This window comes from Bombus impatiens, unplaced genomic scaffold (genome assembly GCF_000188095.3).
Source record: "Bombus impatiens unplaced genomic scaffold, BIMP_2.2 scf_0142, whole genome shotgun sequence".
NCBI lineage: Eukaryota > Metazoa > Arthropoda > Insecta > Hymenoptera > Apidae > Bombus > Bombus impatiens.
In genome coordinates, this window is record NT_176561.1 from 2,861,621 (window position 1) to 2,882,036 (window position 20,416).

General features: G+C 39.5%; 2 protein-coding genes across 12 annotated transcripts in view; both read left to right on the plus strand.

Annotated features, from left to right (window-relative positions):
- Nucleotides 1-6,187, plus strand: part of LOC100747005 — a 34,575-nt gene extending 28,388 nt beyond the window's left edge. For 8 of the 9 annotated variants that reach the window (XM_012382092.3, XM_012382093.3, XM_024365616.2 and 5 more), the window contains 4 exons: nucleotides 1-1,690; nucleotides 2,452-2,702; nucleotides 2,829-3,245; nucleotides 3,336-6,187. In XM_012382092.3, coding sequence (XP_012237515.1) covers nucleotides 1-1,690; nucleotides 2,452-2,702; nucleotides 2,829-3,245; nucleotides 3,336-4,325 — 3,348 coding nt within the window. In that variant the 3' untranslated portion in view covers nucleotides 4,326-6,187. The remainder of the gene's footprint in view (nucleotides 1,691-2,451; nucleotides 2,703-2,828; nucleotides 3,246-3,335) is intronic. The other variant, XM_033319217.1, reaches the window with a different exon arrangement.
- A 757-nt stretch (nucleotides 6,188-6,944) lies between these two features.
- The window catches only part of LOC100743971 (ral guanine nucleotide dissociation stimulator), a 43,745-nt gene continuing 30,273 nt past the window's right edge, over nucleotides 6,945-20,416 (plus strand). For 2 of the 3 annotated variants that reach the window (XM_012382109.3, XM_024365620.2), the window contains exon 1: nucleotides 6,945-7,540. In XM_012382109.3, coding sequence (XP_012237532.1) covers nucleotides 7,524-7,540 — 17 coding nt within the window. In that variant the 5' untranslated portion in view covers nucleotides 6,945-7,523. The remainder of the gene's footprint in view (nucleotides 7,541-20,416) is intronic. The other variant, XM_012382111.3, reaches the window with a different exon arrangement.

The following is a 20,416-nucleotide window of genomic DNA, read 5'->3' on the forward strand; positions in this document are numbered from 1 at the left end:
ACGTCGATGTCGTTGTCGGTTCAGTGTACCGAGAAAGAGACAGACGATTCTAAAGTGGATGATAGTTACGGTGCAGGATTCACCACCTCATCGCCGTTGTGTAGAAAAAGACCGGCCAGCGATTTTTTGCCGATCAATGCGGAGATCAAGCGGATCGGCGTTGAAATTTCGGAGAATGAATCGAATCAAGTAAGAAGCGACGTGAGGAGGATCTCACCGGTGTTGGTGAGCCTCCGAGAGCGTACCCTGGGTGAGATATCCCTGTCGTCGAACTCGTGCCTGTTCGACGACGATGTCAACAGTCGATGCATCTCAAGGAACAATAGGATTATCGATGATTTATTAACGAGTGGTTGTAGGTTATCAACGAATGTAAGCGTGGACGGTTCTTTTCAAACGAATCACGGTTCCGAGGAGATAAGCTGTACCGAGTCGGAGCATAGGGTCTGCAGAGTAGCGACGTCGCCGGAAGGTGAATGTACCAACGGCAGCGTCGAGGAGGCACTGGTAGAGCCCTGTAAAAAGCTCGAATACTCGGACTCGTTTATTGATGAGGATTCTTGTTGTTCGCTGTCGCGCGACAGCCCCGAGAGAAATCTCAGCAAGTGCCAGGAACCGAAACAGTGCGAGGAGCCCATCGAGGAGTGCTCGTGTAGCGACACTATGCCTGCGAATAGTGCTTGCACAGCACCGGTTATAAACAACAAGCAGTTGATTGAAATGATGAAAAGTTCTTTACCCCAATTAGTGGTTAAGATAGATCAGATTAATGTGTCGCAGTACTTCTCACCGGAACAGAAAGATGCGAAATGTATGACCGTCACCTCGAAGAAGAAGCAGAAGAAGAACACCACGTGCAAGGCTGATGATAGCAACGTAGATGTAAGGATTGATCCCAAAGATACGTCGAAGAATGTATGTTCCGTTGAAAGGCGAAATTGCGAGATCAGTGTCCAAAAGACTGAGTCACAGGACCATAAGGAGAAGAAGGACGATTCTCCTGCAGTATTCGATCTGCTACAGACCAAATTGATAAAATCAACTCCCATTATTTCTATGAAAGAATGCAAGGTGATCTTGCAAAGGATAACATTACCGAAAACGGTAAAGGCGACGACGGAGGAGAAACCGGAACAAGATGAAACGCCAGCCACATCGGTAATAGAGAAATTAGCAGAGGATGAAGAAGTCGTGTTTTCCTTGCCTTTACCATCCACGGAGGATTTACAGCCGTTGAACAATTTGGATTCGTCTGAAACGACACCAAGTTCACCGGAGATGTTGGAACCTACCACGGATGTCCCAGAAGCTATTGACACAGAGACGGAAACCGAAACCGGGTCCGATAGCTCCGAAATGTCAACCACGACCAATGTACGTGGATGCGAGGATGATACCGTTTCTGATCAAATATCGTGTCAGGAGAACGAGTCCATGTGCTGCGTTGATATTAATCCGGAGATCATATCGAGGTTGGAGCCAGAGAGGCCGGAAGCTTTTACAGAAGATTCAGCGGAAAGTCTAGCGCTTGCCACTGGTGCGCGGGACGAAGTTAGATCGGATGGAAGCGATTCTGGCTTAGGAAGCGAGATACCCGGTGATCCTGGGCCTGCACCGGTTCCCGAAAGCGATTCCGAAACTTCTTTCTTGGATAGGATACCCGATGATATTCTCTCCGATAAAGAAAAAGGTAATTAACCGCATCGTTCTTTGGTGTAGCTCCTTCTTTTTTCCATTTGAAAATGAATAAAATATATTTAATAAATATGTCGGAGATGAAAGGACAGCGGGATTTCCCGTCCCTAATGTTGGAAAAACCCCCAATACCATAGCCTAGACTTTTACTATAGCCGCCCTTAAGTAATAAAAATAAGAAATAGTCTTAATGTTCCTACCTGATTTTATGACGATGGGTTCGGGCTCGAAATGACATAGCGGGTCACTAGACATAACCACGAACACGGAAGGGACATGTACCTGACAGAGGTATGAAATGATTATATGGCTCTCCTTAAAGACAAAGATTGACCCGAGAAGTGGGGACAGGACTATATAAGGGCAGCTTCTTTTGGATTAAGGGAGAGTTAGTTTGTTAGTCGTTTGTAGTTAGTTAGTCGTTGGACGAACCGCCGATTGAGTTATCGAGAAGTTACCCGAATCGAGTAGTACGTTGATACTTGTCCTCCCGTGGACCGTGGATTCGTTCATAGCCTCTTATAGTGTCCAAATTCGTATTGATAAATATTAGCTACATTCGCGACGCTAAAGTAAGTAAAAGTTCATCGAACGCCCCAAAATGTCAACCTGACTCCGACAATTACTTATGTAAAAGAATTTTTTTGACAAATTAATTTTAATAATTGTGATATTGGGTTATAAAAGATATGTCACTGTATTCCTGAATATGCGAGAATATGATAGGAAAATACAAAGTGCGATATTCTTTTTCAGTTGTGAATCAATTGGACAGTTTTGTACCGAATGTGGGTGTACCGGGTACACCACAACCATCATTGACGAATTTTCGGAGTCCTCCAAAGAGTAATTTAAAACGAAGATTGATAGATTGCATGGACGGTGCTCCTAGTCCGAAGAGAAGCAATACGGAAGAAACCATGAAAAAGAAACGCAATATTCAATTCGACGCTGTCACCGTGTATTATTTTCCCAGGGCACAGGGTTTCACTTGTGTACCTTCTCAGGTACATATTTTATACAATACAGATTTTATTTCGTCATAAATATTACGAAGAATATATTAGTGATGTAGTATTAATGACATATAGTATGTATGAATATAACGTGGTAAATCGATTTATTTTTCTTAGGGTGGCAGCACCCTTGGCATGAGTGCGACGCATACTCATGCGGAACGGTTCTCGTTATCGGAGCATGCTGCTGAACAGAGGCGAATTCATCGTGCTAGACTAGCTCAATTGCGCTCCGAGCGTGCTGCAAATTGCGTATCGGAAGCAGCCTCCAGCTCCGAGGATCCCAGCGATGATACGGACGAGGAACAAAGTGATAACGAAGAACTGGATATCGATAGTTATTATTTCCTGCAGCCAGTACCTACGTGGCAGAGACGAGCTTTACTTAGGGCGGCTGGAGTACGTAGAATAGATGCTGTCGAAAAGGACGAGTGCCGTGACATTAGAGCTAGCAGAGAACATTGCGGTTGCGGGTGCAAAGGATATTGCGATCCAGAGAGTTGTCCTTGTAGTCGAGCTAATGTAAAGTGCCAGGTTGGTAGATCTATACTAAATACTATACGATAGAGTCACAGATTTTTCTAAGAAACAACTAAATTATACGACTGTGATATATGTTAATAGGTTGATAGAGCGGGTTTTCCTTGTGGATGTACCCGAGATGGTTGTGCGAATAGTTCAGGCAGGATTGAGTTCAATCCAGTACGAGTGCGAACGCATTTCATTCACACTCTCATGCGGCTGGAGTTAGAAAAAAAGCAACGAGAAGAAGAGAGTACGGATCACGACACTTCCGACAATCAAAACGGCAGAAGTCCGTTAAGAGAAATTAATTTGGGATCCGTGATGGAGAATAGGACCACAGAATCGTGTCTGAACGGTGGTGGATTTACGACGCTTCATTACGAAAATCACGACGCTAGGGACGGCGGGACGAATTGTCAGCCAGAAGTACCCGGTACTAGAGAGGATAGTCTGGATCTTTACGCAATTAGAGACGATTGCTATCCTAACGAAGACACTGTTGATGGTACGCAGGGACCTCAAAGGAAACTTCATCCTGAGTTTAGTCAAGCTTTTCAAACGTTCTCAGGCCAAACAAGTACCGGAGTAAACTTTCAACAGCCTACTTATCAGGACTATCAACCTTACGCTAACCTTCCTTCTACATCTAGGGTGCAATTTCAGCCGCAATTTCAAACGGTGCCAGGAAATCCAGGGTTCTCACACTATGCGCCTTATGGGCAAGACGCCGGATCAATTCAGGGAAACTGCCAGGTCCATCCCGGACAACACTCATCCAGTTACGAAACTAGCTTTGCCCAGGACGAAACAACCGGATCACAATACACGAATTTAAATTCGGTGCAGCCGATGAATACAGTGGTTCAACAAATAGGTAAACTAGAACCATTTTCAGAACTTTTGTCTGGTAGATATTCGTACTATGGTGAAATGGAGCCCGCGGCGCATGGTACTTATCACGGGAACGGAACCAAGGTCGAGGTAGAAAAGAACCAAGGTAACGAACAACAATCGGAAAGTACGGAAGAGTGTGACGAAAACTTTGGGGAAATTATTAAAAAGTCAATGGTTGAGACTGTATCCGCCTAGGTTAAACTGTAGATACGAAGAATTGTCTATCTGCGAATCCGTCAAATCGTTTTTGACCCATAGTGATTTATAACGAAAAATAGAATTTAACTTTCGTCATTGGAAACCTTGCGAATGAAAAAATAAGAAAAGAAGAAAAGAAGGATAACGAAGAAATATCTCGATAAGAAGGTGCTGGCAATTTGACCAGATAGACTTCCATGCGTTAGATAAATCCGAGTAAATTGTTTATGTGGTTTTCGAATAGAACAAAGGTTCTTTTCGAGAATCACTCGCGTTCAACTATGATGAGTCCCGTGGATGTCGTTAGAAAAATTATACGTGTGCGTCCGCCCGGGATGGAAGCTTGAGACATTGTCCTTGTTCCTTTATTATAAGATTGTCGATTGTATAATTGATCGAATGGATAAGACGATGTTCTCAATAAACGTGAAGAGAATCCGGGGCCGCCAGTTCGGTGAAGGATTTTCGGGGGAAGGTCTTCGTCGAAAATCTCCATGAACAGTCTCCTTGACACGAAGTTGCAGAAGATATTCAACGAGGTTGTGACCAAGAAACAACATATGGGATCAGTTTAGATTGCAGTTTATAATACTTAACTTTAATATTACGATCGCGGGCCTTGTGTCTTTGTAAAAAAGAACAGAAAAAAAGAAGATTTTTTCGGATCCGTGTGACAGCTGCGATGGCGAACAACTTAGTATTTATAGCGAATTCGAAAGATGTTCGCGTTGCTGATTAGAGAGGAAGACAGGCACATGATTGTACACACAAAACACATATATATGTGACCACGAAATGTGAACGATTGTGATACTTGTGCATATGAAAATGCAGTTTGCCAGGATCGTAGGTTAAGAAAATAAATTATGGGACTTTTTTATGCCAGTTAGTAAGGGATCGAGTTTGAATGGTTTTTCAATCAACAGACGATGATAAATGACGATAGAGAATAGATTTTCCGTCGTATTGTAATAAATTCAGAAGCATCGCGGTTACTTACATGTTTCCAATGTTAGAGGAACCATGATTGGTTGGCATACCAAGCGCACGCTGTCTACAGAACATATAACGTTTAAGGTCTCATATATTTTTTTCATTCTTTCATATGGCACCTTGAAATTGCAGGTCCTTTTTTAATATCACGCACATTGTGCGAGGAATAGCAAAATGTGAAAACTTTTTGACGAAAATGTATAAGTTATCGATTATTGAGGATTCTCGAACCCAAATGATCAACGGCTCAATTTTGTTGTTTGTCTATATTCGCAATTTCAAGGTAAGAGTTAACACGATCAAAGTAAAGAAAAGATACCCGCGCGAGGTTTTCTCATTTTTTGAAAAACTATTGCGGTAAACAAAGTCTGATGGCAAATATTATCTCGTTCGGATGTTGTTTTGCTCACCCATTGTTATTCACCTTGTAGATTTTCAGACATAGACCTCTTTAGCATCCCGGGACGTTGATCGCTATACCCACGATTGATTAAAATATGAAACGTAAGAAAACAATGATAAGACGATAGTATTAAATTTATACATACTTATTGGATGTGTCAGCTCCCAAGCACTTTTGACGATCTTCTATTTCCGTATTTTACACTGTGTTCATCGTCGCTGATTGGTGCCTAAAATCGTTACGTTTGTTGTCAGTGTACAGTGATAACGAAATCTCACTATCGAAAATAGAAGAAACGAAAGGAACATAGATTTAACGCGTTGAAACATTGCGAGGGATGTGACACCTCCGTATGACATAAATATACATATAAACTACACGTATGTAAGTAACTTTTAGAGTATTTGAGTAAAAAAAGGCATACCTAGTTGATAGCGTTTTATTAAATGTTGTGAAAAAGTCTCTTGTCTACCGTGTAATGTGTTGTCTTATTATGTGTGCGTCGTTTCGTTTTTTGTTATTATTTTTACATTCACGATACCATTCCCCAAGATCCTTTGTTTATTTTATCGTTATTATGTTGAAAGCAGTTCATGCAAAATCATATTTTTTATGTGATTCTTTTCAATATATTGTTCATGATCTTGTCTTATTAATTACTTTAGTTGCATAGGTATATCCGGCTGTGCAAGTAACGCAGTGTAAAAATACTTTTCCTACCTTTATTATATCCTATTTGTCCTTATTTAATGTTGCGATAACATGCAATTACAGGGCACTAACATACATTTATTACCATTCACATGAACGAAGCAGGAAATCTTACAAAACATCGTAAATTAGTATTAGCGATTTGTCCGCGTAAGCTAAAATTAACACCTCTTTACAATGACAATTTAAACATACCGCTAAATTACTCTTCAAATTTCCTGCCTTGGAGCGTAGCTGCGCGCGCACCACCAACATGGCGTCCGTAGCGGGAATCCTGTACATATAGTGGTGACGTTTATTCGCGATATTATTCAAATTACAAATTACTTCCGAAATAGTGACTGATACGGGCGACTAGTCTTCAAAAAGATAACACAAACGACTTGTTCTGTATGACGATATACTCCAATTTCAAACCAATCGTTTCTACCTGCCGTTCGTATGTGATTTGGGGTGGGAGGTGACGTGATGGAAGGGAAAGCATTAGCAAGTTGTTGAGTTGAGTGTCGCTGGAAGTTAGCGCCTGCCCGTGAGCCTGTACGGAGGTTAGTTTAGTTGGTGCGGTAAAATTTCATATTCGGGCTTTCTTCCTTCTTGCTCGGTCAATGAAACACGAAAATCGCAGATTAAATCGAATGGAAGTGGCGTGTGGTGCGAGACGCGTGTCGATGGCGTAATTAAAAAAAAAATTTGCTTTTGTTTCGAACGGTGAATACAACGGCGTGCTAGTGTCGTTGACGTTTCATGTGTCAGTGTCCTCTCTCTCTCTCTCTTTCTCTCCCTGTTTTCCTCTCTTACGTCTGCCCTTTCCCGTCTCCGATCCTTTTCTATCTCGTCCCTTTCTATATACGTTATAACCATCGCACCAACAAGCCGCGTTCGTTGTTGCAATGCCAGATGACAGGTGCGAGGCGCTACCATTGGTGTTTATTAACGAGTCCTTCGAGTGTCCTGCGAATTTAGGATACGCCGCAGAATGACGAGCGTAAGGTTGTTCTACCGGAAGGGCGGAGAAGAGGACCGAAGACGACGACCACGACGACGATCTCGAATTCCCTCGCGCTAGCGGTGGGCTATGAGCGCTGACAATGGGGACGACTCCTTGGTAATTATCATACCTTTCTCTTTTTTATTGCTCCCTCTTGTTCCGTCTCTCTGTCGCGTCTGGTTCCGTGTCCGTGTATCGTGGCCAGCGAAATACACAGGTTGACAGAGAGCAACGCGCGGCTTCGCCGTGCGGAAATAATCGTGGATTTGAAAGCTCTTTCTGTCTCTTTCTATCTTTCCTTCTTTCATCTCTGTCTAACGTAAACGCGGTCACCGAGGAAATATTCCTGCTGGCGGGAATATTCGTAGGAAACATATGTATGTATGTATTTCAGTTTAGCGTATTGGGAATGGTGTATTATAAAACAGTCGGTCGCGAGTTAAAAATATTATGAAACGACTGACACAAGGAACGTTGCCTTATCGTAATTTTTTTACGTAATCAACGAAACAGGAAGTAAACGATACAATATTTAAACAAGAGAATCGTAAAATTGCAGGGTTATTGTTGTCAATGTCGTCAGCGTGAGTTGATTTCGATTTACCTTGTAACGAGCTTCGACCTTTTGACAATTACTAACTATGCTGACTAATCAACTCGTATGGGATTCTAGCCGGGAACTGACGTATTCATGTCGTTAAAATTCGGTAGTTACGAAGAATAAAATTTAACAAGTTTTACGAACGTTTGTCGTCATTTTGCCTGATTTTATATAAAGAGTACTATCACTACCGATAATTTTCGTACATAATGAAATAGTATGTTTAGATCTGGAAAAGAAGAAAGGTCATAGATCGTATCTCTGTTCCATCGTGTACAGTGTTAATTGCTAATAACACAGATGTTGTCACGTGTTTTTCATCCACGTGATCCGAGTGGACAGATGAGTCTGTACCGAGTAAAAGTAATTTCTTGCGGCTAGTGATATTTCTTGCTCGATAGCCGGAGTTGTGAAACTCGCTTTACGTTTCGTAAGTTCGCCACCGGTTAGCCACAAGACAAAATGGAACGAGAGTAGAATACGATTTTCGACTAAGACGTGGTTTTAACCTTAATGCGTTCTTTCGGCCATTTTAGATCATATCGTATTCTTCCAAAATTACAAAAATATTTCAAGCTCTTAACCATTATCCAAGAGGTTGGATCAGTGTTGTTATGAGCATTGAATATTTTATTTCATAACGATCGAAGAGGCCTGTGCCCCTATGTGATAATTTTTACGTTAGAGATATCGAAGAAGATTGAAACATAAAATTTCGAGGTTCGCAGCAAAGTCAAATAAGTTTACTACATTCACTTAAGGATTACTCAAAGATCACATGTTCTTGTTTGTCTTCTTTATGATGATTTTATTCAAATTTTATTCTAATTTTATTCGCGATATAAGATGTTCCTTGTTCAAGTATGTTTCGTTGACCTTTCCTCTTTTGCCTCGTGGACAAAATCGTAATGCAGCGGACAGCTTGTAGTTCGATGGAACACGTTCAATAACTCGAGAGTCAATGAAACTTGCGCACGCCTCGCGCACGCGAAGGTATGCTTACTATCGAGGGATGCCGTTCTGTTTATGTTAGAAATTAATCGGTCGACCATATCATTCTCGTGTGTTACATACCCTCGTTGCTTCACGGCTTGTAATTGGAACGTTGGAATATTATTCTTATTCCCGTTGTTTACAACTGGAACTGTATTTGACCGATATTGGATGACAAATATTTCACGTAATAGATGTTTATCGATTCACCGCATAACCAACGTTCAAACAATAAGAATTTACGTTTATATAACTAGGTCCCATTGGCAAGAGCAAAAGAAATTATTAACATTTCTATGTACCATATTGTAGATTATATGTAGAAAAAGATGTAAATTCATTTAGCTTTTCTTATTCTCAGACTCGAGTATTTTCTCAAGTATCTGAATAAAAAATTCCGCTATACCGAGCGAAATTAATGAATAATTCAATATTTGATTGCTCTTACGTTCTTTGAAAATTTTATAGTTTCAAAGTGCAGAAGTCCTTAATCTCCTTGTTTTTGTAGACTCTAGTACCTTCTACTAGTCGGTAGTGGAAACGTTGTCCGGATAGTTTCCTTCTCGATCGCGTTGACCGTCTATGAGCACTCGTAGCTGCCGATTCCTTGGCCATCTCGTACGCTCTGCCTGGCGCTATGAGAAAGGCAGGGCGGCATAACGCTTATGAGAATGCAAAGTAATACGTGTCAAGTCTAACGAGGCGCGTCGCGGAATGCAGGAGGCGAGAAAGAAGTGCGGGCATCGCGAACGCGTACGTAAAGAACGGCTAGAACTCTTCGATACAGGATGTTTCAAAAAATATTGTAAATTTAATTGCATGAAAACTGATTCCTCGTTTAGTTAAGTTCCTGCTATTCTTTAATAAATTATCAACCTATAAAAATACATTGATCATGATTTAGGGTTAAACGACAAAATCTTAGTGAAAACCTTATTCATCGTACGATAACTAGATTGATTATACGGAGAAATATTTCTGCTCGTTAAATAATTCATAAATGAGAAGGTTAATATATATAGTAACGTGGTAAAAATTCAATCGGCAATGGACGTGTTTTAACTATAGATACGCCAATTATAATATACATATTATTCAACCATCACAACGTTTGATTCTTCTTTCAAGCGTTCAGCATAGAAAAAAACATGGAAGAGAAAGTTACGCTCGTTTTTTATACGCAATATGTAGCATAGTACAGTTTGCCCGCGTTCTCGCCAAACGAAGATACTTTCGATTCACTTTTTGGAACACCCTGTATCTGTATACTTTGATTTCCGTGTTGGGTCACGCTTTCATCGAAAAGGAAAGGGAGCACGTTCGTGGCTCGAGCAAACTGTGACGATTCAGTAGTGATATGTAAATCCGAATATTTGCCTGACGTATCGCACGTCCCGTGATTCAAGATGCAGTTACACAAAGAGGTCTATTTCGTAGTTGGAAGTTGCTCCATTGTTGGTTCGAAGACCTGAGAGATAGGCTCCGGGACACTCCTTCGGGAAATACGTCTTCGGTCAGATGCTCCTCGATAGAACAAACAAGGAATTTGTGCAAGAAACTCGAACGATAAACTAGTCGATCCGGCGCGTTCGATAGATGCTGGACGTGCCAATACCACGGGTACTGTTACTTCTAGTTATTCGACTCAAGGTGAAGAGAAAATCTACCTTCGTAGAAAAAAGTCGACCAGATGAGTTCTTCCAATTTCTTGCGATCTTTTCTACATTTTTTCTTACACTGAATCGTATCGCCGTATAGACACAGATCAATCTCTTGTTTTACGATTTTCCTTCCGGGCATATACACGTTGGAGCCTTAATTATTTTGATATTTTAAAAGCACAGTAAAATTTCATTTATTTGGACTATCGAGGGACAAACATTTCAATAGAATCAGAGTTCAACGCTTCTCTTTGCTAGCTGTAATTTTTCATTCATATATTTTCGCGAGTCATTGTACGTACAAATTCGCTTTTATACAATACGATATAAAAATATTTCTTGAAAAAATGATTCTAGTGGCAATTACGAGATATGGCTTGAGACTTTTGCACGCTTTTCTTATAGTACGATGGAAAAGACGCGAGATGCTCCAATTCTCCGGTACGCGCTTCGCACGAATCAATCTTCTCACGAGCGTGGTTCGATCGTGAGAAAGGCGGATATTCATTCAGAATTCAGTACGAAACGAGAGGAATCCTTTCTTTCTTTCTCTTTCTCTCTCTCCCTCTCTCTCTCTTTCTTCGCATCTGTCGCTTTCCTCCCCTCCTTCTTTGTCTACGTTTCCCGCGGTGATCTCTGTTCCTCGTCGACGTCGACCGAACGGAAACGTGAAAGTAACCTGGACCACTGGATACGTTGCACGCGGCATTTCTCCAACCTGAAATCGATACGACTGGACTATGCGAGAGTCCATCTCACGAGTAAAACACCCATGTGAGAAAAGGATAGGGAATCGACCTACTGAATCGATACGGATCCTTGAACGCGTGAATCCTGTGGCGACTGGATCGCGAATGAGACGAATTTTAACATATTAATCATCTATAAGTTATAATTTACTGCTAGACTCTCGGTAACAGGTATTCATGCAAGATTTTCTTTGTTTTTATGAGCTTATAGAAGGATAAATAGAATTTTAAGTAGGTAAGGACATATAGTATATATTTGTTACGTCCGGTAGTCTAGAATCGTAAACCAGAATCCATTTCTTGATCGAGGCGGTCAAACATAATGAGCCGGGCCGCAATAATTCTAAGGAACTGTTACAAAACTAAGCGTTTATATTTCACCGTTAGGTTCCTTAATTGTTATAAAATATATTCAAGTCGAGACGTTCCTTATGGTTATCGATCTATCAGGTAAAATATGGGAAGATCGGGTTTTTCCCCAGTTCAACAGTCATTTCGACCCTCAAGCGGCCGGTGGTGGGGCGACCAACCCCCTGCAATAATTTTCCTCTGCGACAGTATCGTCAGCGAACCTCTAGTTTGTCATCCTTAGATCAGTCGACGTCTCTAGACTGATTTTTCATCTTTGCCTCAGTCAACATCTCTAGAATGGTTTTCCACCCTTAGATCAGTCATCTTTTTAACTTATATCTATACGCACCGAGCGTAACTGCCTATGTCTAGAAAGTTGTTGGAATAAAATGTATATTGTAACCTGTTACTTGATTGTTATAATCAATTCAACCATCTTTATTATTCTAAACGAAATAGGGGATCGATCATTTCGTAGCGTCGATTATCTGATCGTAACGGAAATTTACGACTCCCGTTGACGCGCTTCCTCGAGATCGCGTCTCTCCGCGAACGATAGAACAATATTATTGAAATATTTGGATATTGAGGTATTAGGACTGATACGTCAGACTGGAATTGGCCTCAAATGTAATCGGAAGGATATTTATTCTGTTATAAAATTAGAGAGTCGCTTGACAAAAATAGAATAAACTTCAGTATCTGAGGAAGATTCACCGTGGAAATTAATAAGCATCGTGTGTATGGGAATACAAGCCTTGCCAATTGTTTTGTAATCGCGTGTCTCACGGAGAATTTAACTCGTGCCCTGTTTAAGATATTAGATCTACTTAAAGCCTTTAACGTGATTTTCTGTGTCGATGAAGGACAACATCTCCCTTAACGAGACGAAGGTTATAATATTCAAGGCATGTGCGTGATCCTAAACGAAAATCACAGAGACAAAACAGAATACATAAATATTATAAATGTTATCTAAAAATGTATTTATCGATTTTTTGTAGTGTTCAAATGGCGTTCGAATCATACAACGATTCTCGGTGATAAAATTACATTATGCGTTTTCTTCTCGCAGATTTAGACGATTAGATCGAACGGAATTACGAAGTCACGAACGAATGTCGATCGCATTCCTTTCTGCTACTTTTATCGCTGTTTTAAGATGATACGTAATGCAAGAAATATAAAACTGAAGGAAAAGTGATTCGTCATGATGTTAAAAAGAGAAATATAAAAATATCGACGTCTTGGTTTACATTTAAGAGGTTTGAAACCGCAAGGAGGCCAGACCTGCGGACGTCAATCATGGAAGTGTATCGTGGTTCGAGCAGTTTCTTATTGGCGTTGTGAAACTGCTATCGGCTACGAAAGTCGAACGTTTGTACAAATGGCCGGATTACGATTAGAGGGATTAAAACATCCGCTTTTACTTTTGCGGAACTCTATACACCGTCTCGGTGGACGAATATTGGTTGTTACTTAATAAAGTATATAACTTGCTGTTGCAATTTGAAGGGAAAATTGCTGTGTAACGATTCGAGATATGAATGACTTTCTTTTTTCTATCCAGTTGCAATATTGCCTATGGTATCAATATCTTTTGTTACATATTTAACCGACAGTCTTAGCTTCAAAGATACTTTCTATTCGATAGTTCCATATTTTTTGTGAATTGTATTCTTCTTTTAAAATAATCAAATAGTCCGTGACTTCTGTCTCTCGTATTTGCATGAAAAATCTTTGTATAAAAGAACTTTCATTACTTTTATATTCAACGTTCTTCTTTCTTTTTTATTCTAAATTTTCTTTTATAGTAAAGTAAACGACTATTGAATTAAAAACAGACACGTTTGTCTCCAGTGAGTTACTACAATGCGTTAAGATCGAAGTTTAGCGTCAGGGACTTGACCGACTTGAACCGTCCAACTCTTTCGACAGATTCGACCTTGATCGGAATATCATTTCCGCGAACATCGGTATCATTACGACTACAAGTCGTAACACTCCGTCGCACGATGGGAACAAAAATACATCACTCTTTATCGACGCTTATCGATATCAAAAATATCGTTTGAACACCTGGCAGGTTAAGGAGACCACCATCGAAGCGATTGGTTTTCGTGCAAACGTAAAAACGTGATTCGTGGGTCGCGCGTGGGACACGCACGCGTCTCCTCCGTGACTCACAACACCTACATACGTGAGTCTGAAATCGCTCAAGGTTTCGGCGTGGTGCAATTCGGCCAAGCAATTTCACGCGTTCCACGATCGACAGAGACGATAATTGTAAAATAAAAGGAGATTGTATATTTGAATGGTACTGGCCAGACGAATCAAATCGATCACAGGCGAAAAATGTGACAAGTCACATCAGTTATCTTTTAAAAAAGGGTGTAATTTCAAAATTCATTATATCGTCAATCGATCCTCAACGCTATTTTTTCGTTTGATCTTTTAGGATTAAATATCGTGTTTTGTCAACCTCTGGAACATTTACAAGATATTAATAACATTATTTATTGTATATGTGGACCAATATTGATTAAGTCAAGCTATGCCACTAACTTAAGGGGATGTCCTGAATTAGAATGTTCTAAAACAGCGTCTTTTTGTGATTTTTTTTAGAAGGGAAAGAAAGAAATGAAGTTATCGAATTTTGAGGTATGGTTTTATACATATTTAACGAATACAAAAAAATTTTTTTTAAAGTAAAGAAAGAATTATAACAGATTTCTAGACCTATTTCAGTTCAGGGCTGCAGTTTTCAATCGGCGTGAGAGATCCACCTCGTAATTCTTGACCGCAACAAAAAACCAAAAAAGGATTAAATTATTGTATATGTTTCTTCTCGATGAACTAAAAAAGTTCGTCAAAAAGTTTTTTTAAATAATTGTTATAGCACCTTGAAGTTTATTTTCTCTTTTTATAAAACACATCTTTTCTTTAAACCTGCCAAAATTTTTAATGTCACACTATTTCCTGCCTTTTTTTTAGTTCATCGAGAAGAAAAATATATAATAATTTAATACTTTTTTGGTTTTTTGTTTCGGTCAAAAATTACGAGATGGATCTTTCACGCCGATTGAAAACTGCAGCCCATGAAATAGGCTTAGAAATCTGTTATAATGTTTTTTTTACTTTAAAAAAAATTTTTTTGTATTCGTTAAATATATATAAAACCATACCTCAAAATTCGATAACTTCGTTTCTTTCTTTCCCTTCTAAGAAAAATCACAAAAAGACGCTGTTTTGGAGCATTCCAATTCAGGGCACTGCCTTAAGTCACTAACAACTAAACTGATATTATTCGTTTCTTATGAGACACGACAAGGAAAGAAAAAATAAGTGAAAAATCAATTAAACGAGAGGGAAATGAATTTATAGCGTGGTAACAGCGACTTTGTTGCACATATGATGATTAAATCACTAGGGCACTGCTGCTAATTGGATTCTCGATAGCTGTGTGCACAAAGAAACGGGTTTTGTTTGCTCTAATGGCTGGGAACCCAGACAGTTGACTACCACTGCTGGCAAACACGTGTTTTATATGGTTCGTTCTCGTGTGAAAGTGGAGAAAAGCTTTCGCGACCAAAGAACGTCCGATAACGATCGTATCGTCCTTAGCTCCTGGCTATTTTACTCAAAGACCTTGATTTTCCTTGAAATTTTGATTTATTCCGATCAAGTTTAAAAAATTATTTAGCATAAATTATTTTGATGAATTGCGTTTGCCTGAGAGTGTTCCGCGAATTTCCTATTGAGCGAAGTTCACTCCGTCTACGATTAGAAATTTATTCACTGTAACTACATACGTGCTTCTTGTTTACGTATTTTGTAACTAGTACGTTCGATTTTTTCGCATCGAAAATTCCGTTTTATCGGCATTCACGGTTTAGTTAGCGTAATTACTTCACATAATTATGAATTCTGGCGCAATTTCCTCACTGAAATTCTCGTTTGTTAGTCTCTTACAATGCTTTATTATTTAAGAATTATACACACACATATATGTATGATTTTTAAATTTTATTTCATTCGCTTATATAACTCTTTATCATTTGCAATTTCTTATTTCTCCTATCTTTTTCTCTTTTTTTTCTCGTAAATCTGCAAAATTCTGCTCATACGTTAGGGTTGGCACCTAATATTCCTCTCGATCAAACGTCTGTGATTCCGTACCATACTGATTATAACTGTTTCGTTCAATCGTAAATCTCATCAGCGATATTTCCTCTTCCCATCAGCAATATTTCCTCAACCAGTAATCCTATCATTTTCCATCTATCAAGCATCTAACGATTACGACCTTAGTCGCTTTTTTTCAAAATAATCGTAGCCGGCGATCCCATCGTTCGGTTTATCGGCTTGTACCAGCATCGATACATCGTTTTATGTTTAAACGTGTTCCGTTAGTTGATTTCTTCCGTATCAAGGCACACGTCGAACTCGCAGGACGTCCAGGAGATTCATCAGGCAGAGTTCTACCGAAGAAGAAACCGGCGTCCACGGATGATTTCACGAGAGAGTAACGGGGTTAATGAACATCGTCTAGCCTAGGGCGAACGTTTTATCGACTCTGTTTGGCTTTCTAGGAGTTATTTCGCTTGTACACGCGAACAGATGCTCGACAGCCTAGTCGCTACGAAAGTAAACGACCTTAAGACTGACACAGCACAGGCTGGATCGTAATTACTACCGGTAGTCTGCCGGTCCAAAAGCGAGAGGCTATGAATAACAAGGTTCCAATAGGCGCGAATCTCTTCACCGTTAAATTTTTCATTATACATTTTCATGGTTTTTCGGGAATAGAGGAAGCGTTTGCAAGCACTTTCTGCGAAGAATTTGTACTTTTTAGTGCACTGGTTTGTTGGAAGTGATGGCGATTGGACGATCAATTTGTCTACTTTGGAACGTCGCGTTATTGGAAAGATTTAGTTTTTAGGATAAGAACTGGATCTCGGTAAATTTTTAAGCGTATTTCTGACGATTTATACTTGCCCGTACGTAATGATTTATTTAAAGGATGTCTGGCGAATTGCTAGGAATAAAATGTGATAATCAAATTAAATTTAGGATACTGCGTTATTAGATTCATTTCTTGTGATCTAATATTTAGGTACATTTAGTTAGATTTGTGTTTCTTTCGATGACATGCATATTTTTAGATACAGAGACAGGTCAACGAGCGTTTTGCCTTCGTTGGAAAATTATTCTCTGTAACATTTACTCATGCGCCATGTCGTGCATACTTTTCGCTATGACTGGATCCGCTTTTTGTTCGTTTAATCAACGAACAATCAGGGCAAACGGTGTCCAAACACAGGAAAATGGAACGAGGATATCTCCAGATTGGTCCCTAGCGTAACACAAGGGGGTTCGTTTCCCGCCAATTCTAGGGGTGAGAGAAACTCGGTATCGATTTTACGTCCTGAACCATACTCTTGTGCAGACTGACACGAGTGGTCCGTTGGAGTACGCGTTCAAGCTAACAAGATTTACTGTTCGGTGAATTACAGGCAGGGTAAGAACAGAGCGAGATGAGGTGAAACAAAACGAATCGAAACGTGCCAGCGAGCGAAATGCACCAAGTCACGTATATGATCTCGCACGCTGCGGGTATAAACGTACCGCGAAATCCGCGAAAACGTAAATTTCACGTCTTGATGTCAACTTCCCAGAAGTTGAAATATAGACAGGCATCCGTTGGGAATGACTTCGTGGAAAGAGGAAAATTTAAATTAAATTAATTCTAAACAGGACGTGATGCACATTTCTTTTTCTAAACGATTTGATAATCTTTTAGTCGTTTCAACGAATATTTCATTATTAATTCTCTAAATTATTCGAACTATATGCTGTAATATTTCATAAACGATAATATTACATACACGATAAAATAATTCCAGCGAATTAGGACCACGTGTAATAACAAATTCATGAGTAACAAATATATAGGTAATTATATGTACGCGGCGTTGTTTATACTATCTTATACTTTTTACGACAATTAAAACTAAAGATATCATATCACGGAGCATAATTTGCTACTTAGTTCTTTCGAATTACTAGCTTGTATGTGTGCTGCTGTTGATAAACTTCGATTCTATATAAAATTCCGATACATCTTACAATTCTATTAAAAGAATAAGAATATTAAAAACGTCGAGTGTTTGTAATTCAATGACCAAATGCTGTGAATGACTTACACGCGTCTTTTTTTTCTTATTAAATGCCTACAAATTTCCTTTCAAACTAGATGTTAAATTTCAGCTGTTATATTTAGACTATTGTTCACATTTTTCCGCGCCATAAATCATTTTGAATTACGGCCTACGGCCTCGTATAATCAGTTTGCAACACGATGACGTAGTAGATGGGTTACGTCACACTCGCTACGTCACGGTTGCATTTATCACGTGAAGGTTGGCGATTCCAGTAGCGCGTAGATGATAACGAGTGAAATATAGTTGGTCACCAGTGACTGCAATTGTTTATCGATCCACGTGCCCGTTCCAGATCGTACCACCTCACCACCCCCGCAGAACTCGACATTGTCTAGGGTGGCTTTCAGACGGCTTTGTGCCTCGCAAAGATCTCTTTCAATTTAAAGAAGCGATCGATTCTTTAAGAATTTTGCACTTTAGTGTGCAACGTGAAAAAGTAGCTTGCTAAGTAGCGAGAACAATATTCGCAAAGAAATATTTAAAGGAATAAATCAACAAGACAGAAATATTACTAATTCTGCGAATGTTTATGTAACTATTTTTGGCAAATGTAAAGCTACAACAAAATGTACATCAAAAATTATGTAATCAGTTAAAATTGCGAAAAACAATGTGTAATACTTGCCATGATATTTAATTGGAGAAACGTACTTCTGCTTAGGTTTTGCTCTTTTGGTTATATTCATAATAATCTGAATTCGAAATATTCATAGTTAAGTATTATTAAGAATAATTATTCATAGTTTAAGTATTATTAAGAATAATTATTCGTAGATTAAGTATTACATAACAGAAAATATATAAAAGAAGGTGAACAAAAAATACGTGATATACTTAAATAATCAGCAATCTGATTCGTCTCACTGTATTTCCATCTATTTTTAAAAAGATCGTGAGTAAATTGTTTTCTGGCGACACGGTTGAAGCGAAAGGTGTTCTTTCAATTGGACAAAAGTGGCGTCGTAAACGAAAGTGGCACTATCTGCTTGCATGATCGTTCTTGTAATAATATAATCCGTTAAAAAATCAGCACAACCGAAGATAGTTTCACGGTCTCGTAGCATGAAGCTCGGAATGTTGTACTCAGCCACCCCAACGCAGCTCTCTGTCACCCTCGAGCACGGTGTAGGGTGAATTTGATGACTCAGGTCGCTTTATATGGGGAATGAAATTACGCTTCGTCTCTCTACACTCTACCACCATTGTGGCAGAGAGGAGACGGGCAAACATCTTGATGCTGAAGTAGCTGCTTTGCTTCAGGGAGTTTTTGCAAAGTGGAATCGTCTCCGCTGCCATTTCAACAGTATTTCAAAAGTTACAAGTTCATTTTACATTTTAAAAGTTATGATTTTATCGTATGTTGTGACGCGCTTTAAATCGTTTCGACAGATTCGTTCGATGGATTGGAAGAAATTTAGGACAATTCGATGAAGTTTAATGGATGACTTGAATCATAGAAGATTAGGCAGCTTCGATTATATTATATATATTGTTACGTCGCGTGATTGGAACCGTGCGACGTCCTTCGGTATTGGGTCGTTAAGGGTCCGCGGACTGTTATGTACACCCTCAACAAACCTAAGGCCCCGCCATAAACTGAATCTTATTAGCTTGCCAAACCATTCATCCTGCAAGTATTTTCGGTTTATAGCCGGTACTTAAAAGGTCCTTAGGTTTTTTATTGTTTGCTCTAAGAATTCATAACAAAAACAAACAACGAATCAGCTTCCTTCGTTCAATACTTACTCACATACCGAGCTTTTCTCCGTAAGTATATAAGAGCGGACAGTTCGAATCCTAAAACAGTACGAATACAGTTCAGTTGCAGCCCAGTACAGTAACAGTACGAGGACGAGTACGAGTTAGAATAGAGTACGAGATCAACTAAGTCATAGTTCAGTTCAGCTCGAGTACGCTCAACGCTCAAGACTTCTTCGAAGACTACATAACTACCCGTATTCAATCTCGGTCAGACTACATATCTACCCGGATTCTCTAATATCAGAGCAATCCATTTCTTCGTCACCTGTATCTTAAGCGGCGGAATTACTACCTTGTGTTATTGTACAAAGTTGTTGGAAGTATATATTTTATAACACTGTTAATCGCAGCGTTATACCACAACAATCACCCCTATTATCTTAACGGAAATCAGGGGATCGATTGACTCGCGGTGTCGATTCTTAGAATCGTAACGGGAATTTACGACTCCCGTTGACGCGCTTCCTCGCGATCGCGAATTGGGCAGGATGACGGCAAATTGTTTAATCACGACTGTAAACTTTAATTGCAATTTTACGGATTTTCCCGAAGTTCCAGAGGGACGGCTCCGGCGTCCTTTCGTCTCCGACATATATAAAATTAAGCCTGAACAAAATTTATCGACTCGTCTTATCATACGACACTTCCTAATT